Source organism: Beta vulgaris, chromosome 9 (assembly GCF_026745355.1).
Source record: "Beta vulgaris subsp. vulgaris cultivar EL10 chromosome 9, EL10.2, whole genome shotgun sequence".
In the NCBI taxonomy this organism is placed as follows: Eukaryota; Viridiplantae; Streptophyta; class Magnoliopsida; order Caryophyllales; family Amaranthaceae; genus Beta; species Beta vulgaris.
In genome coordinates, this window is record NC_079210.1 from 37,945,971 (window position 1) to 37,971,301 (window position 25,331).

At 33.3% G+C, this 25,331-nt stretch overlaps 1 protein-coding gene across 4 annotated transcripts; it reads right to left on the bottom strand.

Annotated features, from left to right (window-relative positions):
* Nucleotides 1-360: 360 nt before the first annotated feature.
* Nucleotides 361-16,708, bottom strand: LOC104903684 (uncharacterized). Of its 4 annotated transcripts, none has more exons than XM_048636696.2 (12): nt 16,525-16,708; nt 16,171-16,236; nt 15,992-16,059; nt 14,430-14,463; nt 14,206-14,275; nt 11,787-11,844; nt 11,377-11,505; nt 7,302-7,393; nt 5,086-5,176; nt 3,063-3,141; nt 1,556-1,606; nt 361-619 (listed from the first exon to the last, which is right to left on the bottom strand). In XM_048636696.2, exons 1-11 carry the CDS (start codon nt 16,529-16,531, stop codon nt 1,566-1,568), a joined length of 735 nt encoding a protein of 244 aa, XP_048492653.1. In that variant the 5' UTR covers nt 16,532-16,708; the 3' UTR covers nt 361-619; nt 1,556-1,565. The 4 variants fall into 4 exon arrangements, with proteins under 4 accessions (XP_048492653.1, XP_048492652.1, XP_010690077.2 ...); XM_048636695.2 differs by lacking the exon at nt 361-619 and adding an exon at nt 1,024-1,393; XM_010691775.4 differs by lacking the exon at nt 361-619 and adding an exon at nt 1,024-1,464.
* Between the last annotated feature and the right edge of the window lie 8,623 nt (nt 16,709-25,331).

The window sequence follows — 25,331 nt, forward strand, 5'->3', positions numbered from 1 at the left end:
TCCCTCCGCTTTTTTTATTTGCTAAATTGTTGTTTTGGGAAATAAACCATTAATTTTCACCGATTAATTTTCCTAAAGCATCCACAAGAATCATGTACTCCATGGGAAAGCATCTTTATCTTATACTAATACAAGAATCCACAAGAATGGGCATATCATTGCTAGTCTTGAGTCAATCTGACTCTTGCTTTTGAGCTAATACAAGCTCTTTAAAGTATCGGGGAAGGAAAAATTAAACATCACAATTGTCATTTTTCATAATTATGCTTCTAATTGAAATATCGCAATTTGGATGGTGCAATCATAAATAACAAAGCAATCAAAATTATAGTATTGGAATAGACATAGATTATAAGGCTATTAGCAATCAAAATCATATTATCCTACTTTCTTTTTTTTTTCCTGACATCGCAAAAATTTGCATTAATTGAAAATGAAATTACAACTTAATGTTATTACAACTAAACATGAAACATAAAGCAACACACTTTAAGATGAACTTTATTCGCTCTTACATTCTCTAGTAAGAAAAACAAACTTGATGCTGATTCGATCCAAATGAACCTTATCTTGAGTGATTTTTTTGTGGGCTTGGGTAATGTATCTTGTCGAAAAAGATCTAGTGAGAGAAAAAAAAAAAAAGTCGGTTAAGATGATCCAAATGATCTTCAGAGATAGATTGCCCCTTTCCATCTTGTTGAACTCTTTGTTCACAGAACGATAAATCCCAAAGTCCTTAAGCGGATATTTTTCCTGAGATTCTACTAATTGAACAACTAGAGAAGCAACATCCTTTAAATCAATGAAAGGGGTAGCTTTGGATTGATGGAATCAATTTTATGATCATAAGATCCTACTAACCAGCCAAAAACTATATTAAAAAAGGATAAAAATCATGTCTTTCAACGTTGTAGTAGTTAAATTGCTACTTCAGAAAATCATTTTGTTTACACAAGTAGTTTTAAGTTCTACAAATAGTTGAGCGACAATTTACAAGTCATAACTGATAATGTACAAGGTTGCTGAAATTGAGATTTTAGCTTTAATCAACTTAGACGAAAATGAAAAATGATATGAAGTTTTTGGATTCTACAATTTTTACCAACAATGATTAGACACTATACAGCAGAATTATAAGCTATGGATTCTGATTGCCTGAAAATTCAGCTGCTGTCCTTTTGGCAGTTGGTACATTTTCAGAAGCAGAAGAATTCATGCCAAACACTAATTTAAATTATTGGGATGTAAAAGAGAAATAAAAGTAATTCAAGGTATATCGCTATATGCTGGGTAAACAATATGCTGAAGCTCGAATGGACCTACTCTTGGTTTATAGTAATTCGGAGTAATATATTAGCCATACAAACAAATGGAAGATTACAACCTTGCCTTTCTGCATGGATGCAAGCGACACAAATAAGATGGAGAGCGCATGGAAGAATGGCAAACGACGGCAATGGCCTCCTATATACTCCGATGATCAGTGTGAAGACAGAACACAAAAAGTCTGACTGGCTTAGTATGTAGACAAAAGAGCAAAGGTAATGCATTATACCTAACATTTGTTAAGCAGCCAAATAATGCTCAAGCATGTCGTCTTCATCATCTGGTAAAGCACAAAAACAATTCCTTTAATAAAACATACAATCCTGATAAAGGAAACAGAGAATATTTTTTTCTTACTTGCGTCATTCCAAGGGAGTGACTTTCTTGATACAGTGATAATAGTGTCTTTTTTATACCCTAAAGGCTCGTTTGGATGGAGAGTAATGCATTAAGGGGTAACAAAAGTCAAACTAAGAAAAGAAAGGTGGTTAGAAGTGATTATGAAGGGGGGAGAAGTTGTGATAAAAGGGATAAGCTAGTGATAGTAAGAAGAAAAAGGAATGGATAAGGGAAATTGTTACTCTCGTGAGGGTAATAATTACCCAGCACCGCCCTAGAGTAATTGTTATCCTCATTTGGAGGGTAATAACTTCTTCCCTTCCTTCTCATCACAACAAAATCATATTATCCTCTTGCAACCATCTCAATTCACCTTCATTTTTCCTTTATGAGGGTGGTTTGACTTTTATTACCCCCTTAATCCATTACCACAAATACAAGCATGCGCTAAATATTGCATCTAAGTATATTTTGGATATGTTTACATAATTAGGGATTTACTTCCACTCCGACACAGATGATTAGTCTAATCATTGACTTGGCACCAAATTATCATGAGGCCGCAAGTTCAAGACTCCATGGACCATATGAAGGGGTTTTACCCATCCCTATCCCTATCCCCCCCCCCCCTCTTCCATTTCCCATATGCCAAGGTTCACTTATTGCTAGGAGCCTCTGGTGTGCTAAGTTCAAGCCTTCACTGGACGATATGAATGAATTTTCCAATTCCCTCCCCCCGGGACCCAACCTTTCATTTATTTATATAAATGCCAAGGTCTACTTAACTTACAAGGAGAACACCACAAGGGGTCTACCTACCCAGAAAAGAGAAGTTTACAACAAAATGGTGTTCCTTTCAAAAAGATGAAACTATTTGATTTGGAAAAAAAAGTTTCATGAATTGGGTGATGGAGAAGAGACAAAAGTGGACACTCACAAGAACCTACCCACTTGGGGGGGGGGGGGGGGGGGGGGTAGAATGTTGGCATAGCAGGTAATGTATATGAGTTCTAACTACAAAAGCAATGCAGTGGCTACAGAATTTGCATAATTTATTTCCCTCGTGCTGACCTTTCACTCCCATACCTGCTTCCTGACATGTTTTTCGAATTCAAGTTTTCCTCTCCCCCCCCCCCAACTCTCCCCCTGTCCCTGAATTTCATGATTAATAACACACCATATACATGCCTAATATTAGAAGTTATGTATCTAAAAGTGTGGCTTTGCCTGTAATAAGGCAGACAACCAGCAACTATTGTCATTTCATATATCCATGAAATACATTCATGAGAATATTGGGGGAAGGGAGCCATATCTAATACGAGAATCAGCCGTGCCTCATCAATATAAATCTCTCTCCTATAGAACACAAAATATATTGAACTTTAGAATCTCACCTTCAAAGTCGTCATCGTCAAAGTCAATGTCTTCTTCATCTTCTTCGTCTGATTCTTCCTTGCTCGTCAATGCACCTCTCTGCAGAACAACTACGTGTTACATTCCAAAATCTCTAAATCTCTTTAAAGTTAGTACCGTGTTTCTTCACTTATCGAGGAGGTGGGAAGATCACACTGTAATGTTTGCATTGAGGTGAGGGTAGGTTAAAGCTAAAATTAGTTAAATTATTTGTCAGCCTTGTTCCAGTATTGATTTGGGGAGGTGAAACTAGTTTCACTTTTAACTTTTCTTAACCTAGTTGCACTCCTTTTCTTAGCTACAAATCTAAGTATATAATAAGTCGTCATGAAAGTCCATCGGTCATGTAGCCCCTCTCTTCATGCATTGAGCTCTTCATGTCAGTCACATCAAATAAGTCAACTATGAAGACTCAACCACTCAATCTATAAACAAAGCTCTGCAAGGTAATAGGACTTATCCACTTTTGATAAAGACTATTAAAGCTTAGCTTATCCAAAAATCACAACTATTCGTGAAAATTGCTTAAGACTTTAGAAATTCAATCCTACTCCTTACCCTTCACACAAATAACATCTGTTTCCCTTCTCACATCAAAAATGAGAATAAAAATATTAATAACTAGTGTTTATGGGAACCAGAATAAATTTCTAAGTGTATCATATTATAACGATGATCTATCCCAGTGCCTGGGCCAATAACCAATTGCAATTAAATTAGGTCTGTTGAAAATTCACAGTAATTGTTCCTATTCCGGTTCATGATTTCTCTTGGCTATATGGTTCATCCGGTGGAGAGATCGAGCTTCAAAAAATAGTGAATACTGAATGGTAAAGATCAAATCTAAACATGCACATGCCCCATCATAGTTTAAAAAGAATTATCACAATAACATTAACCTGTCTACACTTTACTTTAACCTAATAGAACAAGTCTTGTATTAGACGGCCATTGAACTTTTAACTTATTTTTCTTAACCTTTGAGTAATATTTTGTAACTGTTTTAATTTTTAAAAAAATTTACATAAATTTAACTATTTACTTATTCAACGTATTACCTGTTTTTTGTAACTTCTAATAATTTAAGCTTAACTAATTGACAGTTTGACCGTCTTTCCTAAGACTTTGCTTACCTAATATTATATAGTAAGTCAGCATCAACTTTCCATCGGAAGAGAAGAGCACCAATAATCTAATGGTTTCACTAAATAACCACAAACATAACATGAAGAAAAAAAAAATATAATCTCAAATTGTACCCACCCAAGAAACCCAGATGATGGCAAAGGAACTTCGTGCTCTTGAGGATAAAAAGATCCTATTGTATTGGATAGTGTAACACAATGGCACTCAAACTGTTTGCATCTAAGCAAGAGTTTCTCACTTTTTGACTTGCCTTGCTATGTAGCCTAGTTGTTGATTCTCCTTAGTCCATTACTCCATTTATCTGTAATGGCTGGTTTAGGTTGATTATTCCATGGTTTTACCGTTACCACTAAGTGAGGTTTTACATGATGGAGTTGTAACTTGTAAGTTGTCTTGCTAAAAGTCCAATAATCTTTAAATTCTGCTGAGGTACAGATATGTGATGGTTCCAAGTTGTGATGACTCATTAAGAGATTCTCATTCCTTAAACGTTCACTGACCATTTTATACCAAAGATGCATATTTAACCTTCATAGAAAGACCCTTGGTTTAATAGATTGTGAAGCTGAAACATCAATAATCCAGAATAAAGTCATATCAAAGATCCTTAGAATTGCAATTTGCATCTTAAACATTTCACTTTGGCAAAATTGTCAATAGACAAGTGTTAGGCATTGTATCATAACAACTCATATCAGATTTCTCTATTTATTCATCATGTAGGTTCTTTAGGGAGGTTGCTAATACTACGGACAATAGCAAGATTAAGACAATGTAAAATAAAGTGAGGAATTACCCCGAGTAAAGGAAAATAACAAAAACAAGAAGTGGATTATTAGTAGGGAAAGAAATGACTACCGCTGCTGCAACCGCTCGTCCACTTTCAAACCACTGCCTTCCGGTGAGCCTCTTTTCCTTGGTTGTTGTAAGTGCGGAATCTGGCATCAATCTGAAAGTAGAAAGTAAGTCAATCAGTCTTGCAAGCAAAAGCTGCAAGGGAGATAAAAAAAAAATAGTAACATCAGATTCAGTGTATCAAAGATCTATATTAATTTGAAAAAAGATTGTCACACCTGCCCATTTATTATTATGCAATGAGGAGATAAAGTAGCAGAGATGATAGAACTTGGAGAGGGGGGAGGGGGGGATTTGCAAAAGGAGGGCTGAGACCAGATCATCAAACCACTAACCTCCAAGGGCGCACTAAGCAATAGAGAGAAGCCAGGCAGACATAAAACAACACCCTCAAGCTGATGAATCACTTATGAGTTATGACCTAATCTATAAAGGAAAGAATGTCAAGCTATGCACCAGATGAGGGCTTAACTCCAACTATATAAAGTGCTTGACGTGAAAAAGGTCAAACTAAGCTTTAACCCTTTCTTACTAGAAGTTCACTAGCTAAAAAAAGAGATACCTATACATGCAGAATTTCACATGCATCTAGATTTGAAATAAAGTATAAAAACAGAACAGCGGCAGGCATGCCAGCTACAAGCCTACAAAGCATGCTTCGAGTACAGATCACTGTTCACAAAACTCTTGTAGCTTAGCTCAGCCTTTAATGAGACTTTTATGCCTCATGAAAAGGAGAAACTGATTTAGGAACAAAGGCTGCTTTTAAATACAGTAAGATTTGATTCTTGAACAACTAATGACAATGACTTTAAAAGATTACACACAATGTACATCATGCAATAGCTTACACCAACGGAAAAACTAGTTATTTCCAATTTAATATAGTCCACGTCTGTACCTCAGCAGAGGAACCATCACATATCTCTTCACTAGAGAATTTTTGGACCTGCTTAAAGAAAATACAAACCGACATGTTTTCTCTTCTAACATTCCACAAGCATCACCAACTAAAATCTTAGCACTTTGAATCCTCGGTAGAGGAAGCCTGTTTCTGATAGATTCACATTATGCACCTCTACATCCATATTCTCATCATTAGGAAAAAAAAATATGCAGCTACACCACTTTATTCCCTAGTTCAACACCGTTTTGAGTTAATCAGATTGTTACAAAATAATGCCTGTTTCTGATAGATTCACATTCTGCACCTCTACATCCATATTCTCATCATTAGGAAAAAAAAATATGCAGCTACACCACTTTATTCCCTAGTTCAACACCCTCTTGAGTTAATCACATTGTTACAAAATAATGGAAGAATTTTGCTCATATAAATGCAAATATTGATTGAATAACTTTTGATTGACCCTGAATTGCATTATTCACTGTTTTTTAACTTTCTGAATCTTTTTAAACACCAACTTGTGATCAAAATCATGGCTTCAGTCACCATATGCTCCTAAGGCACTGACACACATCACATCACCCAGAACCTCCCACGTCGTCACGAGCACCTGTGCATGACGAATCTCTGTGTGCTTAAAGCCTTAGGTATAGTCTACAATGATTTGAATCAGCAAACCACCCTGACCACTCCATCCTTTAACTGCTACCTCTTCATAGCCAATCATCTAGCCATGGCCCATGCATCCTGAAGACCCTCATCAAATCACCTGCCACCCCATTAACTATTAAGTGCCACCCTAAACTCTATCTAAGGAACGAATATCTGCTTCCATGGAACATATGACTATGGCTGACTATTTACCCTGTTCCAGGAGTAGAATCTCCAACTTAGGAATTTGATTTATTTTTGACACATCCAAGAAATCTCCCAAATCATCCTCCTCGAGAAATTGATGCAACCTGGTTATAAAAAAGGCGAACCTCATACAGCAACCCTTACCTACCGACACAAGCACCTACTGACATTTCCAACGCCCCTTCTCCTGGACCTCTCTGAAAATTTCTAAGATCAACCCTCCGATCTGCAGTAAAGAACCACTAAGGCTCCGCAAGGGCCATGCAAGAAGAGAGAAAAGGGTAACAGAGAGAGAACAAGAGTGAGAGAAAGAGAAGACATATTAAGAGAGAGATCTGTTCGATAGGTTCATATTCTCCCATTGAAAAGTAGTTCAATATATTGACTTGTTTATCAGTGATGAAAGGCATATTATATACGAAAATGCAAAACACGCCAGCTGAAAGGAACTCACTTGGCTCGCTCTAGTGCCAACTCTGCTTCATATCTTTCCCTCCACGCCAGGAAAGTTTCAACAGTAACAGGTTCTCCATGTGGTATTATAACCTAATAACAAGATATAAAGATGTCTATCAATAAGCACAAGCATAAAAAATAGCAAATTATATAAAGCATCATGATAAGAAAATTACCATTGAAACTAAAAACATTTAGGATCCATGCCCAAAAAAAAACACAAAGGAAAAAGATGCTAAATCCAAAAAAAACATATAGATAAAGCAGTGTAACATCAAGTTTTTTTATCCAACTAGGACTAAATAGATAATAAGATAATTATATTTCCAGGTACGTGAGCAATAGATGTCAACAATGTGACAAACATTCTTTGGATCAAATAAGAACATCTAGGTACAACATTAGTTTTTTTTAATGCACGTACATGATCAATGCACTGTAACGCCGTATTTTCATCTTGTTCCATCAACTAATGAGATGGTATTTTTATTTTGTTGGGAATTTCATTCACCCCAAAGCAAGCCTCCACACCCAACCCACCCCCCCCACCCCCCTCTCCCACCTTTCAACCTCCGAGAGAAAGAAATTCCAAAAAAAGTTAGATAATCTTGCTCCATCTCTCATTAGATTGAATTCTTCCATACAAATGCTAAAAACATGACCATACAACGGCAAGAACAACATTCCATATCCACTAACGGCTCGTTTGGTAGTCGTTAATAAATTGCGGTAATGGGAATGAATTTTAAGTGTAATTTCATTAGGGAAGCACCCTTAAAATCTCCATGGGGAGATATTTTTTCTCCATGGGCAAGCAATCTCACCCATAAACTTGTGTTTTTGTCTCCAAGGGGAAGCAATTTTCATTACCACTCATTACCAACCTACAAGGTGGTATTGGATGGGAATGAAAATTCAAGAAGGAAAGTGGACACTTTAGGATAAATTAGCATTACCATGGGAATGGACAATGATATTTTTCACAAATTTACACACAAATTCATTCCCATTACCACCATTTATAACCAACTACCAAACGGGCCGTAAAAGAATGGCCCCTGAAATCTGTAAAAGCACTTAACTTCACAACAAGTTTTTGGGGAATGGGAAAACTTTTTGCATATCAAACACTTCTTACAAGATAGAAGTCACAGTTTCTGAAAGGGGTCGGAATCTGGAAGATATATAAGAACAAAGCAATTCATAGTGATAAGTCCGGGGATAGGATGAACACATATTTACATAATACTTCCCTGTTCCTTGAACAGATCTTGTTATTTAGGATGCTTAGCTGAAACATAATTCTTCTACAACAAAAACAATAGTTGCAATCAACTCCAACTTCCAAGACGTTATTAGTTGGTCTTTTCCTAAAATAACTAACTATGTACTTCCTCTGTTTCTTGATAGATGCATCATATTGGCTTTTTAGTCTTTACTTCCTCTGTTCTATAATAAGTGAAACACTTACTATTCTAGAACGTTTCAAATTAAGTGAAACATACCTTAAATGAAAAAAAGAAAGTGACAAAATGACAAGAGTACCCATCACAAACTTGTATTGTTTGCTTTTCTCTCTCCTCCTTTTGATAATGAAAAGGGTATTTTATGATTTTTTGGCTTTTGAAAGTGATATTTATTAAATCTTGTGTCCAATCTCTATGTTTCAATTATTATGGAACGGAGGAAGTATATATATATATATATATATATATATATATATATATATATATATATATATATATATATATATATATATATATATATATATATATATATATATATATATAGAAGTGAGTTCATATGAGAATGCATACTTACATGAGAAATGAAAATGAATTTTACACGATATAACTCTAATGAAAAAGTGATGTAACTCCAAAAAAAAGAATATTAGAAAAAAAAATTAAGAAATTTTATTTTTTCAGCTCAAAATTTTTTAGGGGGGTATAACTCTAATGAACAAGTGTTGCAACTCTAATCCAATTGTATGATTAAGATTCACTCTAATTTCTCATATAAGGAGCATTCTCATGTGATATTACCCCTATATATATATATATATATATATGGGTGTTCATGGGTGGTGAACCAACCCGGAACAGTGTTTCGGTTCGGTAATCGAATATTTCAATTTGCCATTTTTGTGAACCATAATCAGTTCAACCGTCACCGTTTAACCATAACCATAAACGGTTACTGCCTAAGCGGTTAACCAATTTTTCGGTACGGTTTTCCGGTTAGCCATTAACTGTTACTTCAGTTTTTAATATTTATTATACTTAATTTATATATAAAGTATGATTTTTACTTTTTCTAGACATAAGGGAATATACCATTTAACATTAATACAAAATTATCTAAATAAACCGTAAAGACACTAAACTAATGCCTACTTCCACATTGTAAAAAGGTTTTAACAAAATACATATAGAAATGAATTTTTATAGAGTTATAGTAGTAGTAGGATAATGACACTAAGCTACTTAAATAGATTTACAGTATCTCTATAAATGAAACAACATTTAGTAGTAACTACTTAATCTAAACTTCTACAAAAAAAATTGAAGAATAATTAGATAGAATAAAAATATTCGACTTTTTGGTTAACACTTTTATAAAAAAAACATAACTGTACCGTTGAGTTATTATTTTTACCGCAACGGTCACTGAACCATTTAAATCCTTTTTTTCGATACAGTAACCTCCCATTTTCACCGACTTTCTAGTTTTTGGACACGGTTTTTGGTTTCAGTTTTTTCTAAATACCCCTATCTATATACTAACACTGTTTTTTAGACGCAACATTTGATTATTTTAATCCACCCACCAAAAAGGCAAATATTGCATCTAAAAAAGACAGAGGAAGTATAATATACATGGAAAAAATATGATACTACTCACCATTTACATTCTTTCCAAAATTTACGTGATCATAGTAGATAAGAATTGTTTCAAATAATATGGAAAGTAGTTGAAAGTACTAACCATATACTATAATATTTTCATAACACTCCTCCATAATTTATGATCGATTGTTGTTTTTTCTAATGAATTCTTATAATTATTTTATTCTAAAATATTATATTTTTCAACAAAAAAAAATATACTCCATCTAAAAATAGCAATTTCCAAAAAAAAAAACAATTCAGATCAAAAAGAACAATTAATTAATTCCAACAATACAAATAATTCTGAAAACCATTTATTGGTCTTGCCAGATGAAAAATAATAATTCAAAAAAACTAGCGATATGATGATTTATCATATAATTTTTTTTTGTTATGAAGATAAGAATGATGGATTCTCTTATGCTTATAATTACAACATAAATAAAGACGAATTAATTGACATGTGGTGTAATATTCCTATCACTAATAATTTAGGGACAAAGAATATTAAGGATATAGAGAAAAAATACAGATAGAAAATATTTGGATTTGAAAATGCTCCATTTCTGTTTTTACTAGATTTCTCATTTCTCCATTGCACGTTTTATATAGTTAATATCTTTAGTTACATATTAGTAAAAATTATAAAAGTTTGATTTTTCTAATATACGCAATGAGACGAATCAAACAAGACCCCATATGAATATGTTTTTTCTTATACATTGGTTATTTTTTTTTTAGGATTTTCTATACCTATGAATAGTCCTCAAATAAGAAATGGGAAATCTATTAAGGGACGGAATAAGTATTATGTTATAATAAATTTGAACCCTTAAATGACACACGCCACAAGTCCGGTCTTTTATTTGAATTAAGAATATCCAACAAGCCACTGGAAGGACTATAGCTGATAACATTAAGGCAACAAATGTAAAGGGTTTCCATCACTCTTTATCATACAGTAGAATGGATAATTCGGCTGACAAAAACTCATCAAAGGTTGATCTATTTACTTTCCTTCAAAACCCTGGACACCTGGTTCTGAAAAGAGTCTCGATAGATTTTATTGTTGTGCCCAACAATAAGTTCCCTTTACCTCCCCAGCATTAGAAGTCTAGAAAAGAAAAAAAAAACAGCTAAAAGATGGAAAACTTAGTAAGAAAATAATAAGGAACATCATACTTCATCTTTTGCCTGCTCGTCATCTGCAGCACCATCATTGGCACCATCTTGACCAAATCTTCCACTCAGCCATTCTTTGGCAGATGTAACTAGTGTGTACACCATAGCCATCCCAAGGTTCTCAGTTGCCTGTTGTAACAGCAGAAAGTAAAAGAATGAGACCAAGGTAAAGAATTCATTTTCATATATTCATTCGTTTTGGAAAGGAAAAATTATTATAATCAAAGAACAATACAATTCGAGGAAAGCAGTCCTCAGGATAACAACGAAGAAAGAAACAGAACTTTGTCAATGCTGCATCAACACCCGGTTTCACAATATCATAATAAATTTTAGTATTGCATTCAACTTCTTCAGTAACTACTCTAAAACATAGCATGTGAGGCAAATCTAACAGAGAAGTAACTTACCTCTTGTTTGAGCTTTTCTTTCAAAAATCTGAGATCTTCGATAGGTATTCCCCGTATACTGAAATGTGCATAAACGACTCAGACCATGCCAGAAATTAAAGATTACAGCTCATAGAAAGTACTACCGTCCACTCTAACTAGAAGCACTCATTCACAACATACACTGAGCAACTGACTATACCAACCCACGTAGGATCATGCAGTGCTATAGTACTTAGACATGGGTTTGAGTGTTGGGTATATTACATATCCAAGTGCGAGACCCACCGGGGTTCAAAATTTGAACACATGATCCGTGTCATATTATCAGACACGGTGTGGGAACACTAACATTTATGCAACAAATTACTAACTCTAAAAGACTCTTGTTGGGTTGTTCACATTACAAATACATGTATACACATTAATATTGCGTTGTTTGCTAACTCTAATTAAAATTCTTATCTCAAGCGGATTTTCAAGCATTTATAGCATAAAATCTCATCACTTACCCTCATTTTTTAAAATTTTCACTGCGTATATGTAGATCCAGATACATGTAATGTCAAGGTGGATATGAGAGAGTCGAGGTAAAGAAAATCCATACACTTGCCGGAGTTTTCTATGTCCAACGCGAATGGTTTAGATACATAGAGTAAATATCATGTATTAGAGACTTAGAGTCGTGTTCTTTCTTTATAGAAGAGGAAAATTTTATGAATAAATAAATAAATTTAGAATCTCGTTCACAAGAGAATATGAAGGCATAACAAAATTCCAATCTGACAGATATTTCAGCAAGAGCCCATATAAGAACAAAAGGGATGCTATCTACACTTCTCTCCAACAGAGGAATTATTAGACACCATGTCTCGGAATATCCTATCAGTTATCTTTAACCAAACCATCTAAATAGTAACAAAATAGGCTGACCCAACCAATAAGCCATGGAAGAATTGAATATATTTAAATAAATCCAATACAGAATATTTTGGAAGGGAAAAAATTTAGCCTAATTAGATAGTTTGTACACTTGTGGTAATATCTAAGCAGCAGTCAGACCCTCCCCAAACAATTGTGCCTCCTGTGAGCTGTCAGACTTCACCATCTACCTATATACTTCCTCTAAATCTTTTTAGTGGCAGGCTGGCAGCACTTTGACTTTTCACTATTCATATGCTAACTTCGACCAAATTGTTTTACTAAATCATAAAAAAGTTTACTTTGTGAAATGTTGGATTTATCCCAACGTGTATTTTCTAAATATCAACTAAATACTTCCTATGTTTTTAATAGTTGCAACATTTTGATTTGAACACTATCTATTTACTTACTTTGAATGACAAACTTGTAACTTATATATAATATGAACTTTAGCATGTAATCTCGACATATATCCACAAGATTTCAACTTTTTATAACTTTCACAAATAGATAATTAGAGATATTAATTGTCAAAGTTGTGTATTGGCAAGTGTGAAAATCAACATTGCAACTATTACAAAACAAAGAAAGTATAATTTTATCAATAGATAATTCGAGATATTAATGGTCGAAGCTGTGCATTTGAGAGCGTGATGGCAAAATGTTGTAACAAAAAAGATAAAGAAGTAAATGTCTATGTTCCGTCAAATATCGCCTTTGCTTGGATGAGAAGGACAAAAAATGATTGGCTTGCTCAAGCGTGGAATATGGTTTCTGGCAATTTGACAGTGCACCTGAAGAAAAAAAATTGAGATTGTAGCTTCTCCTCATCAAGGTTCCAAGTTCCAGTTTTTGAGGATATGCCAATATGGTATACCTAGACACGAGTATTAGCCTGTGCGCGTCACCCGTCGCTCGACTTCCTTAATTTTGTTCATGAATTTCTTCACGATAGCTCGAGGGGAATATATTTTAATCCTTAACCTTCCTTTTGTATATGGATGACATCTTAATTTTGTTGATGAACTTCTTCACAGTAGCTGAAGGGACTTTTTTTTTTTTGTCCTTACCCCTCTTCTGTTATATCAATGACATCCCCTTGATGTCTTTCTAACATAATCCCTTATAACTTATCAAGGCAACACGCTTCCTAGAAAATAATAAATCAGTTTAAATTATCATTTGAGACTTGATTTTAAGATCTATCATTCACGTAATAAATCACCAAAATTCAGAACTTCCAACAGCTTCAGAGACTGAACAACTATGCCTGCACTTGTACAAAGTACAGATGCCAGAATGTACCCAGAACGTCAGGCACTATTATGTTAACCAGTCAAAGATATGAACCTGGTAGATTTAGGTATTCAGAAATAAGAGGGAGTATTGAAGCAATCATGACTCTGAAGTACATAAGCAAGCCTTATCCAACCAGCTCAGAAACAAGTCACTAATATTATCTTCACAATCTTAATATAGAAGACAACTACCACAGAATATTGTTGGCAGATCTGACCTTAAGACATTAAGTAGCGGAGGTTCATCTGGATAATTTTCTGTGTGAGAGAAAATTAACGCCAATTCAACTGCAAAACAAGTTTAACACAGCTAAATTCTCAAGATAAAAGAAAAGTTAATCAAACAAAGACACCAGATAAAAAAATATCCATGAGCAACGGATTATATCAAGATGAGAGATCTCGATAAGCTCAGAATATAGCACCAGATAAGACAGCTAACCTGGCATTGAGGCTGAATCATCTTCTTCGTCATCCTGTAGCATAACAATATTAGTTGCAGTGACTCTTTATATAAGGAAAAATTCTTCCACATAAAAAATAGTGAAAATTCTAACACCATATTGTTTTCAATGCTCTCTATCCGATTCATCTTAGGTCTCCGCCTGCTTCTTCTGAAATCTCCCATCCTAACCTTCCACTACCCTGACTAGTGAATCTCTAGACAACGTGTCACACGCCCAAATACAGGTTTTCCCTTATCTCACTCTCAGTTTCTGCAACTCCAACCCGCATTCGAATATCCTCTTCATGACCCACACATTAATCTCAACATGCACATATTTGCTCACACCATCTCCCTAATATCATCGATCCTTGGAACCCAACACTCAAACCAAAATAACATGGACTAATATTTTCCTATGAATTTTCCTTTGATCCTTAGAGGTACACTAAGGTCGCACAAAATAGCACTTGTCCTTCTCCGTTTAGGCCACCCACACTAAATCCTCTAAGTCGCGTCTCGGCAGCCTCGGACAACGCACTCATACCTATATAAGATCAACCCCAAGCTACTAAAAACACTCACTAATGGGCAACTTCTTTCCATCTAATGTTACCACATCCACATTTGTCTCTCTCTCATTACAAAAATTACACTCCATGATCTCTATTTTGCTTTGACTTAGCTGAAACCCCCGCTATTCTCCGTCGTACCAACTTAGCATCAAAGTTGGCCCTAGCTTGGGTATAAAATACTATATCATCTAAATTCAACATACATTTATGTATCTCATCTTGAATTTGTCGTGTTACTCCATCTATTGCAAGTTGCAACCGCAAAGAAGAAAGGACTCAGACCCCTCATGCAATTGTATTGTAATAAGGAAATCCATTGTTACACCTCCATGACATTTGTTTTCATACCCCAATATGTTCTTAACTAAGGCAATACATCTAAAAGGCATACCATACTTTGGCATTGCTCGCCAAAGCACGTCCTCATGACCTTATCATTAGCCTTCTATAATATAGAGTATATACCAATTCCAAACCCTAATAACAAGAGTAATGGTGAAAAGTGAATAATTTTAAGCGAAATGCATCCAAAATTGAAAACCCTAATCTTAAAATTGGTTAGTCAAATCTTAAGCAAATTTGACATAAATGGAGCGTTAATGGTAAAATCGAAATAATGGGCGGGAAAAGAGACGGAAAGGAGCAAGAAAGAATTAAGGAATACCCCACAAACAAACAAAAAATTGGATGGTTTCCATCAATTGGTGGTGGTATCAATAAAAGTATATAATAGGTAATTGTTTTTAAATATAATTTTAAAACGTGGTTTTTTCACAAAAATAAGTTGTATACAAAAGGTACTTCCCTACAAAACTATAAGCAATGCCTACTATTCCATAAACTCCTGACAAAGATCAACCAAAGTGATAACTTCAATCAGCATGAACTTTTAGAAGGTACTCCTACAACATAAATATAAAGCAACTTAAACCTTCAGCTTACATTGAGATACATCATTGAAACAAAAACTACATACTCAAATACCTGTGGAGTTATTGTGATATGATAACATTTATTAGAAGTGTTAAGTCCACTCTCTCCAGAGTGAATTTCTGCACCAAACATAAACGGCCAAAAAAACAGCAAATTACTACTAAGAATATAACAGCCTCAGCAATGTGGGGTAACAAACTAAAATAAGAAGTTGCATTAAAAGCGCAAACCTTTAAAATCATCCATAAGGATGGCCTCTAGAGCTTCAATTTCCATCTCCTGCTCCTGCAAATAGTCTATAGCAAACAAAAATGATTTAATATTTGCTTTTCTAAGATATTTGCGTCTAATTAATCAAATATATGCAGAATAAAGTAATTGAATATGTGTAGAATCAACCGATTAATTATAACATTTGCTTTTCTTTTCATCAAATTAAGCGATTAATTATCGCATCATATTTCCTCGAATTCGGAATTAAACTTGCTAAAAATTGAAGTATCAAGTATAAAGTAATTGAATCGTCAATCATACTCTAATCATGAAAAAAGAAAAAATTCACAAAAAAGAAGAAGATTATTTACCAGTCATGGCTGCTCACTAGATAGTCTCTTCTTCTGGGATTGCTGAATTGCAGAGTGCAAACCCCAAATACTTCTATAACCTAGAAATGAGCTAGCAGAGAATGAAGTGCGCAGACGTTCTAGAGACGAGAGAGAGGTGAATGGAAACCAAAATAGGAATTTCTTTTTTTAGAGGAAACTAGTCTTTTGTGCACGCGATGCGTGCGATGATATTTTTAGGCCTAATACTAAGTAGTAAACAAACTGAAAATGCAAGTTAGTATTTAAGTTCACCTACATTTTGTGAATAAGATTCTTCCATGTTCTTTTTATGTTGTTATTTATTTTTGTGATTTTGAATAATTTTTTGTTTCTCAAGTCTAATATGCGCATGTTCTTTTATAATCAGTACTACTATGATGTTCTTTACTAAATATCGTCATGTTCTTTTATTTTTGGTTTTATTCATTTTTGTAATTTATAATAGTTTTTGATATGGATTTCACTAATTTCTCTATGACCCCAAAATTGTAACCGAAAAGTATAATGCAATTTCAGTTTTTTTTTCCTTGTCTAACTTCTAAATTCTAATTTCACAAATTGATATTTAAGAATTTTCATCATTTTAATTTTTCTCCTTTTCTAAATGTTCACACTTTGAGTTTCAATTATATTTGAAAGGAATTTTCATACACAATCTGATTGCACATGAAATGGTCATTTTTAATATTTTCCCTTTTTTCTAAATTTGAACATTTTGAGTTTCAGTTATAGGTGAAATGGAATTTCAAATTTTTCATACACAATATGATTTCGCATGAAAAGGTTTTCGCAAATTAATGTAAATTTTTTTTTTCTGAAAATGGATTTTTGCAAAAGTTGTTCGCAAAAAGGTTTGATATTGTTTTGTTTTTCAAAATTTATTTCTGAACATGGATATTGTGCAAAAGTTTTGGGCAACACTTTTATATTGGAATTTAAAAAAAAAAAACTAAATTTGTAACTTTTTCATCAGTGTCATAAATGAATCAAATTTCATACACATCTTTCTGATTTTATATGAAAATGAATAAAATTTAAGTCTAATTATATAAAAGCCCTTTTCAACTAATTGCTATTATCTCCATTTTTTCAACTACATAACAGTCAACTAATGTGAAATAATTTTAATTTGAAGATTAAAAGAATTATGTACCTATTTGAAAGTTCGCAAATCGCCAGTGGACGAATGTGTGATATCACTGTCAAAATCTTATGTTTTTCTCAAATTTGTGTTTATAGGTAATTTTTGTGAGTATGTAATTGTGAATGGTTATTAAGAACAATGATTTGTAAGTGAATTTTGTGAATGTTTATGTATGTATTGACGTCCTAGTATATTAGTTTTAGTTTGTAAGTTAATTTTTAGTTTTTGTAAAGTTTCCTGATCATTTGAGTGGTTTGCATGATTTTTACAACGTGATTTTCTCAATTCTGAGTGATTTGTAAAGTTTCCTCATATAAGCGATTTCTGAGTGATTTTGAAAATTAATTTCCGGTGGCTTCGTTTGACCCCCATTTTGGTATTGAGATTTCTTTTGTAATTTAGAAAGGGAAGGGGGAAAAATAGTCAGTTCAAAAAAGGACACCGTTGCTCCCCCATTCCCTTATGTAATAGAGATATATAAGGGAACGCTCTTGTGAGAACACATCTCTTATATTTTATGAGAATATTTTTAGATCATATGTAAATACGTTTTAGAACAACATACTTAACTCCTTTTTTTTTAGGAAATATACTTATATTTTTAGAACATATGCAAAACTTTTTAATAACAACATAATTGTTTTAGGCAACATAGTTAAATTATTTTAAGGAAACAAATTTAAATTATAAGAACATACGCAACACTTTTTAGAACAACATATTTATTTTTGAGGATAGATACTTAAGTTTTTTTTTTTGAGGAAGTACGCCCTTTGTATTTTTTTATCTTTCTCACTTAGAATTTGGACACTATTCACAAATAGAGAGAATCTTTTAGATTTTTCTCAATATATAAGAAAAATAGTCATCTGGAGTCTTGTTTGATTCATCTCAATGAGTACTTTATTAATATTCAATTATTATAATTTTACTAATATGTAATAAAAGTGCAGAAATGGTACGGGCGGATAGGACAATAACTACAATAACTACAGCTACTTAAAGAGAAAAAGAAAAAGGTAGATACTAACTTTACTTAAAAAAGAAAAAGAAGACATATATCTTAGATGACCATTGAACCTTGCTGAGCTAGTGTAGCTCAGTATCTTTCCTAGACTACGGGAAAGATCGCAAAGAAGACAAGACGACAATGGTTGTCGAGGTATAAAATTCCTAAGGCCGAACTCATGAGAGCTTTATATATTTTATATAAGCTCGGGGTAGGATCGGAACCAATTGAGTGGAAAAGCCAAGAACCTAAGAGAATCCAGAGCAGATATTTAATGGATAATAAGTGCATTGACAAACGTGCAATGTCAAAGTAGGAAAGATAAAAAAAATACAAAAGGAGTATATACTTAAAATTCCAGAGCATATGTTTCATAACATATTTTTCTCCCATGTTAATTTTGTGATTATTTTGTTGATAATAAAAAAGGATGATTTACGTGGTTGTTGTTATGCCCTAAATATAGTAAAACATATGTTCTAAATAGTTGTTCTAGTGTTCTAAATTGTTCTTCTAGTGTATAAATAATCCTTGTTCTGTTCTAAATAGTTCTTATTATGTTCCAAATAGTTCTTATTGTGTTATAAATAGTTCTTGTTGTGTTCTATATAGTTCTTGTCATGTTCCAAATAATTGCACCAGAGTTTTGATGTTCCTAATTTATAAATTTATGAAAAAATTAAATATGAATAGTATTGTATCCTTTATTTATGCATTTTTGGAATTATAAAAAATCAACTGAAAATTACCAAAAACACATCGAAATTTTTCGGAATCATTTGAAAATTACTTGCTTTCTTCTTTGGAACATGTTAAAAATAATTTAGAACATACTTAAAATAATTTGCGACACACTTAAAAATATTTTAGAACATACTTGAAGTAATTTAGACATAAGCTTGAATTTTTAAAACATGTATATATAAATATTTGTATATGTGTTGATTAGGTTCTTACGTAAAAAGATGTATTCATGTTCTAAAAATCATAGCATATGTTCTAAAAACAAAAATTTAAGTATGTTGTAAAATGTATTGCATATGTTCTAAAAAGTATTGGCGTATATTTTAAACATAACATATGATACTAGTTTTTATATGCATGCGATGCGTGCGAAAATACGTAAAAAAATTAATTTTTTTTAGGAGATGTAGAAAATTAATTAAATGTTAATTATATCTAATAAATTAAGGATATTTGAATTGTTGATGGTTTTCTTTTTGTAATGTCTTTTTTTATTTTTTAAAGTTAATTAGGTAGTTTCCTTTTTATTTGTAAATTTTTATTTTTTATAATTAAAGTAAATAGTTAGAATAAAGGTAATGAGGGTAAAATGGGATCTCTAATATTTTGGTGTCCTACCCCTCCTCCCATATAGAATATAGATATGTTCTCATATAAAGATTCATTCTCATCGAATCCTAATCTTATATATACTAGTTGTATGTGCACGCGATGCGTGCGTCGACAATCTTATGCAGTTATATATAAATGGATATGTTTTTTTTTATCTAAAGTTATTTTGATAGTGATGTAAATTATTGAGGTTCTTTTGTAGACCTTATTATCTTTTTAAATTAAAGGTGAATGATGTTTAACTGTTCAATACCATCACTGTAAAATTTGATAGATGATTTAATAATTTTCTTTTCAGCGATTTTAGTATAGTTCTTTAACAATTATAGATGTTAATAAACCATATTGTTTGAACTTTGTAAATATGAAATATTATGTTATCACGATATGTTGCTAACTTTTTTTGGTTGAAGATTCTAATTGATTTCGTGAATTAATTGTGTCAATCTAGGTTGTCAAGATATTAATGGTATTGCATATTCCATTTTTGACCTACTCATATGGCAAGTTTCATTAATTATCATTTTTCAATTTTTTTATAAAAGAAAAACTTAAATGATTAGAGGGTATTTTAGTCACTTCAAAAGAGGACACCACACCTCCTCCCTTGGCTTATATAATAGAGATAGGAAATTGTCGTGAGAAATTTATCAGAAGAGTGTATTGTATCTTTATTGAGCAAACCCACTTCTTACAAATGACACTATTTATAGATATAAATTTCAGTGTATAATTTGTACAAAATCAATAATTGCAGCGACTGGGAGAAAATTCATCCAATATGCATTAAATACATGTCAGGTACACTCCCCCTTGAATGTCCACTGATAACTCATAATAGACGTTGTCTCATTTAGAACCTTGTTAGGAAAAATCTTGTCAGAAAAATCAATAACTAGGAAAAAGTGTGCAACTATTATGTATCCTTATATGCTTAAAATTTAACTGCCTCATTAGAAACCTTATCAGGAAAAAACCTGGTGGGATAAAAACCTGATCGAAGAAAAAAAGAGTGCAGCAATACTCCCCCTGAATCTAGCATATATCACAAAGATGACGCATTTCAATTTTTCGTACTAATTCTTCAAATTTCTTCGCCGGAAGGGATTTGGTGAATAAATCTACAAGATTCTCACATGATTAGATTTGTTGGATGTTTATCGTCTCTTCCTTTTGGAGGTCATGCGTGAAGAAGAACTTTGGTGATAACTGTTTAGTTCTGTCTCCTTTGATGTACCCTTCGCTTACTTGGGTGATGCATGCAGTACTGTCCGTAGATGATAGTTGGATTTTTGTTGTTATTGTTTCCAGTCCACATTCTACTTGGATATTCTTGATCATTGACCTTAGCCATACACATTCCTTATGCTTATAAAGAGCAATTAGCTCTACATGATTTGATGATGTGGCCGTCAAAGTCTGCTTCGTGGGTTTCCAAGATACTGCAGCACCTCCATAAGTGAATAGATACCCGGATTGAGAACTTAGCCTTTTGCGGATCTGATAGGTACACAGCATCTGCATATCCAATGAGTGATGCATTTGGTTTCAACTGTCAGAATAATCCAAGGTCTTGTGTTCCTCGAAGATAACGTAATAAGTGTTTGACTCCATTTCAATGTCTCTTTGTTGGTGCATTGTTGTATCTAGCTAATAAGTTTACTGAAAAAGCTATGTCAAGTCGAGTATTGTTAGCTAAGTACATTAAGCCACCAATTGCACTTAAATATGGCACTTCAGGACAAATAATTTCTTTGTTTTCTTCTCGTGGTCTGAATGGATCATCTTTCACATTCAGGGAATGCACTATCATTAGAGCACTTATTGGGTGGGCTTTGTCCATGAAAATCCGTTTCAGAATTTTTCTGTATAGTTTGATTATGGACAAAAATCCATTTCTTAATGTTCATTTGCAAGCCAAGGCAAAATTTTGTCTCCCGAGATCTTTCATCTCAAATTCTTTCATCAAGTATTTGCAGTCCTTCAAGTTCTCTAGGAGTTCCATAATGTTCAAATCATCGACATAAGCAAATGATGCGAATCCTGATTTAGATCGCTTAATGAAAAACAGGGACTGATTTGATTATTTTTGAATCCTTCTTTCAATAGGTATTCACTAAGACGATTATACACATTCTTCCAGATTGTTTTAACCCATAGAGTGATTTTTCAATTTTATTGAAAACATCTCTTTGGGCATGCTTTTCTGTAGTTTTAGTCCTTCAGGAACTTTCATATAAATATTTGTGTCAAGTGAGCCATACAAATATGCGGTCACTACATCCATCAATCTCATTTGCAATCCTTTCGAAACTGATAAACTTACCAGAAATCTTAGTGTAGTTGCATCGACTATTAGAGAATATGTCTCATCGTAATCAATTCTTGGCATTTGCGAGAAGCCTTGGGCTACTAATCTTGCCCTGTATCTAGTAATCTCATTTTTCTCACGAATACCCATTTGTACCCAACTGGTTTTATACCTTTTGGTATTTGGGTTATTTGATCGAATACTTCACGTTTTTCAAGTGATTTCAACTCTGCTTAAATTGCTTATTTTCATTTTGGCCAATCTTTTCTACGTCGACATTCATCACCTGTAATTTAGTTCTATATCATTTCAACGGCTATGAACTAAGCAAAAATTTCATTCAAGACAACATCTTTTCGATTCCATTGTTTCTTTGTAGAAACATAATTAATTGAAGTATTGTTGTCTATGCTTTCATGTTCTTTTCTTCTGGAACAGCTTCTTCATTTTTTCTTATGAATTTCTCATGCTCTTGAGAATTTATATTAATGTTGTTCGTTGTTTGACCTTGATTTTTTATTTTTCTCGATTTTGAATCTTTAGAAGTGGGTGGTCTGCCACGTTTTCGACGTGCTATTGACTCATTTTCAATGGCCTTATTTCAATCCATTTCGGAGCATTCGCAGTAGGTACATGTGACTTTGTCACTTTCTTAGTATTTGTGAATGCATGTGGCAATTGGTTTGCAATACTTTGCAGATTAACAATTTCTTGACTTCTTGTTCAGGTGAATTTGTTCACGGGTCCAGAAATGACATTTGCGACGCGTTCCATGTAATTTCTGTTTTTATATTTTGTGGGTCCACTTTCTCTCTCCCACAAGGATGGGAATACTAACTCATTAAAATGACAGTTGGCAAATCGAGCCGTAAATAAATTGCTAGTTGTTGGCTCTAAATATTTGATAACTGATGGAGATTCAAATCCAACATATATTCCCATCCTTCTTTGTGAACCCATTTTAGCCTGTTGGGGCAGAGCAATAGGTACATGTACAATGCACTCAAAAATTCTCAAATGTGAGACATTCGGTTCTTGGCCTGATACTAATTGTAGCCGTGAGAATTTGTAATAGGTTGTCGGCCTTAATCTTATCAATGATGCTGCATGTAATATAGCATGACCCCAAGTAGTATAGGGCAATTTTGATCTCATTATTGATGGTCTTACAATTAATTGTAATATCTTGATTAATGATTCAGCAAGACCATTTTGTGTATGTACCTGAGGTACAGGGTGCTCAACAATAATCCCAATAGACATGCAATAGTCATTAAAAGTTTGGGATATAAATTCCCCAACATTGTCTAATCTTATTCTCTTTATTGTATGATATGGGAATTGAGTTCTTAATCGAATTATTTGAGTCAAAAGTTTTGCAAATGCAACATTTCTACTTGACAAAAGGCTCACATGTGACCATCGAGTAGATGCATCAATTAATACCATGAAGTATCGGAATAGTCCGCATGCAGGGTGAATAGGCCCACAAATATCTCCTTGTATTCTTTCTCAAGACATTGGAGATTTTGTGGCAATCTTATTTATAGATGGCCTGGTTATCAATTTGCCAAGTGAGCATGCAGATTCATTGACTGAGGAATTTTGACATTCTTTATAGTATGTCCAATTGAGTTTTCAATGATTCTATGCATCATTCTGTGTCAGGATGGCCTTATCGGTCATGCCATAGAGTAAATGATTTTTTTTATCTAACTTCTGGTTAGATATCATATTAATTTCAATTGGATGTATATCTATGTGATATAGTCCAAAGGAAATTGCTGGCAATTATTCATAGATGTATTTCTTGCCGCATTTTTCTGTCGTGAGTCATATAAATTCCTCTTGGCTCACTGTCATCGTTTCCAAATGGTAACCATTCTGACGTACATCTTTGAAACTTATGAGGTTTCTTCGAGATTGCTCGAATATAATGTGTCACTGATTATCAATTTTGTTCCACTTGGGAATACAATGCAGACTTTTCTAGAGCCTTCAATTAACTCGGTTGTCCCATAAATTGTTCTAACATTTGCTTGGAATATTGTACTTTGAAAAATACTCTTTATTTTTCAATATGGTGTGTGTTTCCACTATCAGGAAGACATTGTTCTTTGTTCCAACTTCTGATGAATTCATATCTTTATAAATAATAAATATGATGATCAGTATAAGAAAAATACATATTTTAATAATAATCAAGGAAGGAATACATGAAAGTGAATATTGAAGTAAATAAATAACTAAGCATATTAATGATTGTATATTAAACAAATTATTTCTGCTTCAGCATCATCCATAAAAAAATTTGAAACATCAAGGCTGGACATGGATGTAGTAGCTTCATTAACAAAATTTGCTTCAGCATTTTTTCCTTTGTTCTTTATTGAAGCTTGATATAGGTCTACCAAATGTTTAGCAGTACGATATATGCGACCCCAGGGCCCAGTCATGCCACATTTGTGGCAAGTGTCATTTCCTTTATAGGACGTCTGCCTCTGATTTTCAGATGATTGTCCCCAATTTTTATCAGAATTTTAAGTTATTATTTCTTGGGGAAAATCGACATCTACCACGTCCACACCCTCTGTCACGGTAATTACCACGTCCTCTCCACGACCGTTGTAATTAGCGTGTCCACCCCTATGTACAACATTTGCTTCTGGTGGATCAGAACTTTCTATTGCATTTATCTCATGGGTGATTGACGACCCCGTAGGTCAAAGATTATGATTTTTCAGCAGAAGATCATTATTTTGTTCAGCCACAGGTAGTACAGAGATTAGCTCATATTACTTTTTGAAAGCTCTAAACTTGTATTGTTCTGCTAATATTATATTAGAAGTGTGGAAAGTGGAGAGCATTTTATTTATCATTTGCTCTTTTGTGATGGGATGATCACAATATCTCAATAATGATACAATTCTAAACAATGTTGAATTGTAATAACTGACTATTTTAAA

Coding starts and splice junctions, on each gene's coding strand:
- LOC104903684 (XM_048636696.2), bottom strand. Junction 16,060..16,170: donor CCTTATGGATGATTTTAAAG/GTTTGCGCTTTT, acceptor TGTTTGGTGCAG/AAATTCACTCTGGAGAGAGT. Junction 5,177..7,301: donor TTGGCACTAGAGCGAGCCAA/GTGAGTTCCTTT, acceptor TTCTACTTTCAG/ATTGATGCCAGATTCCGCAC.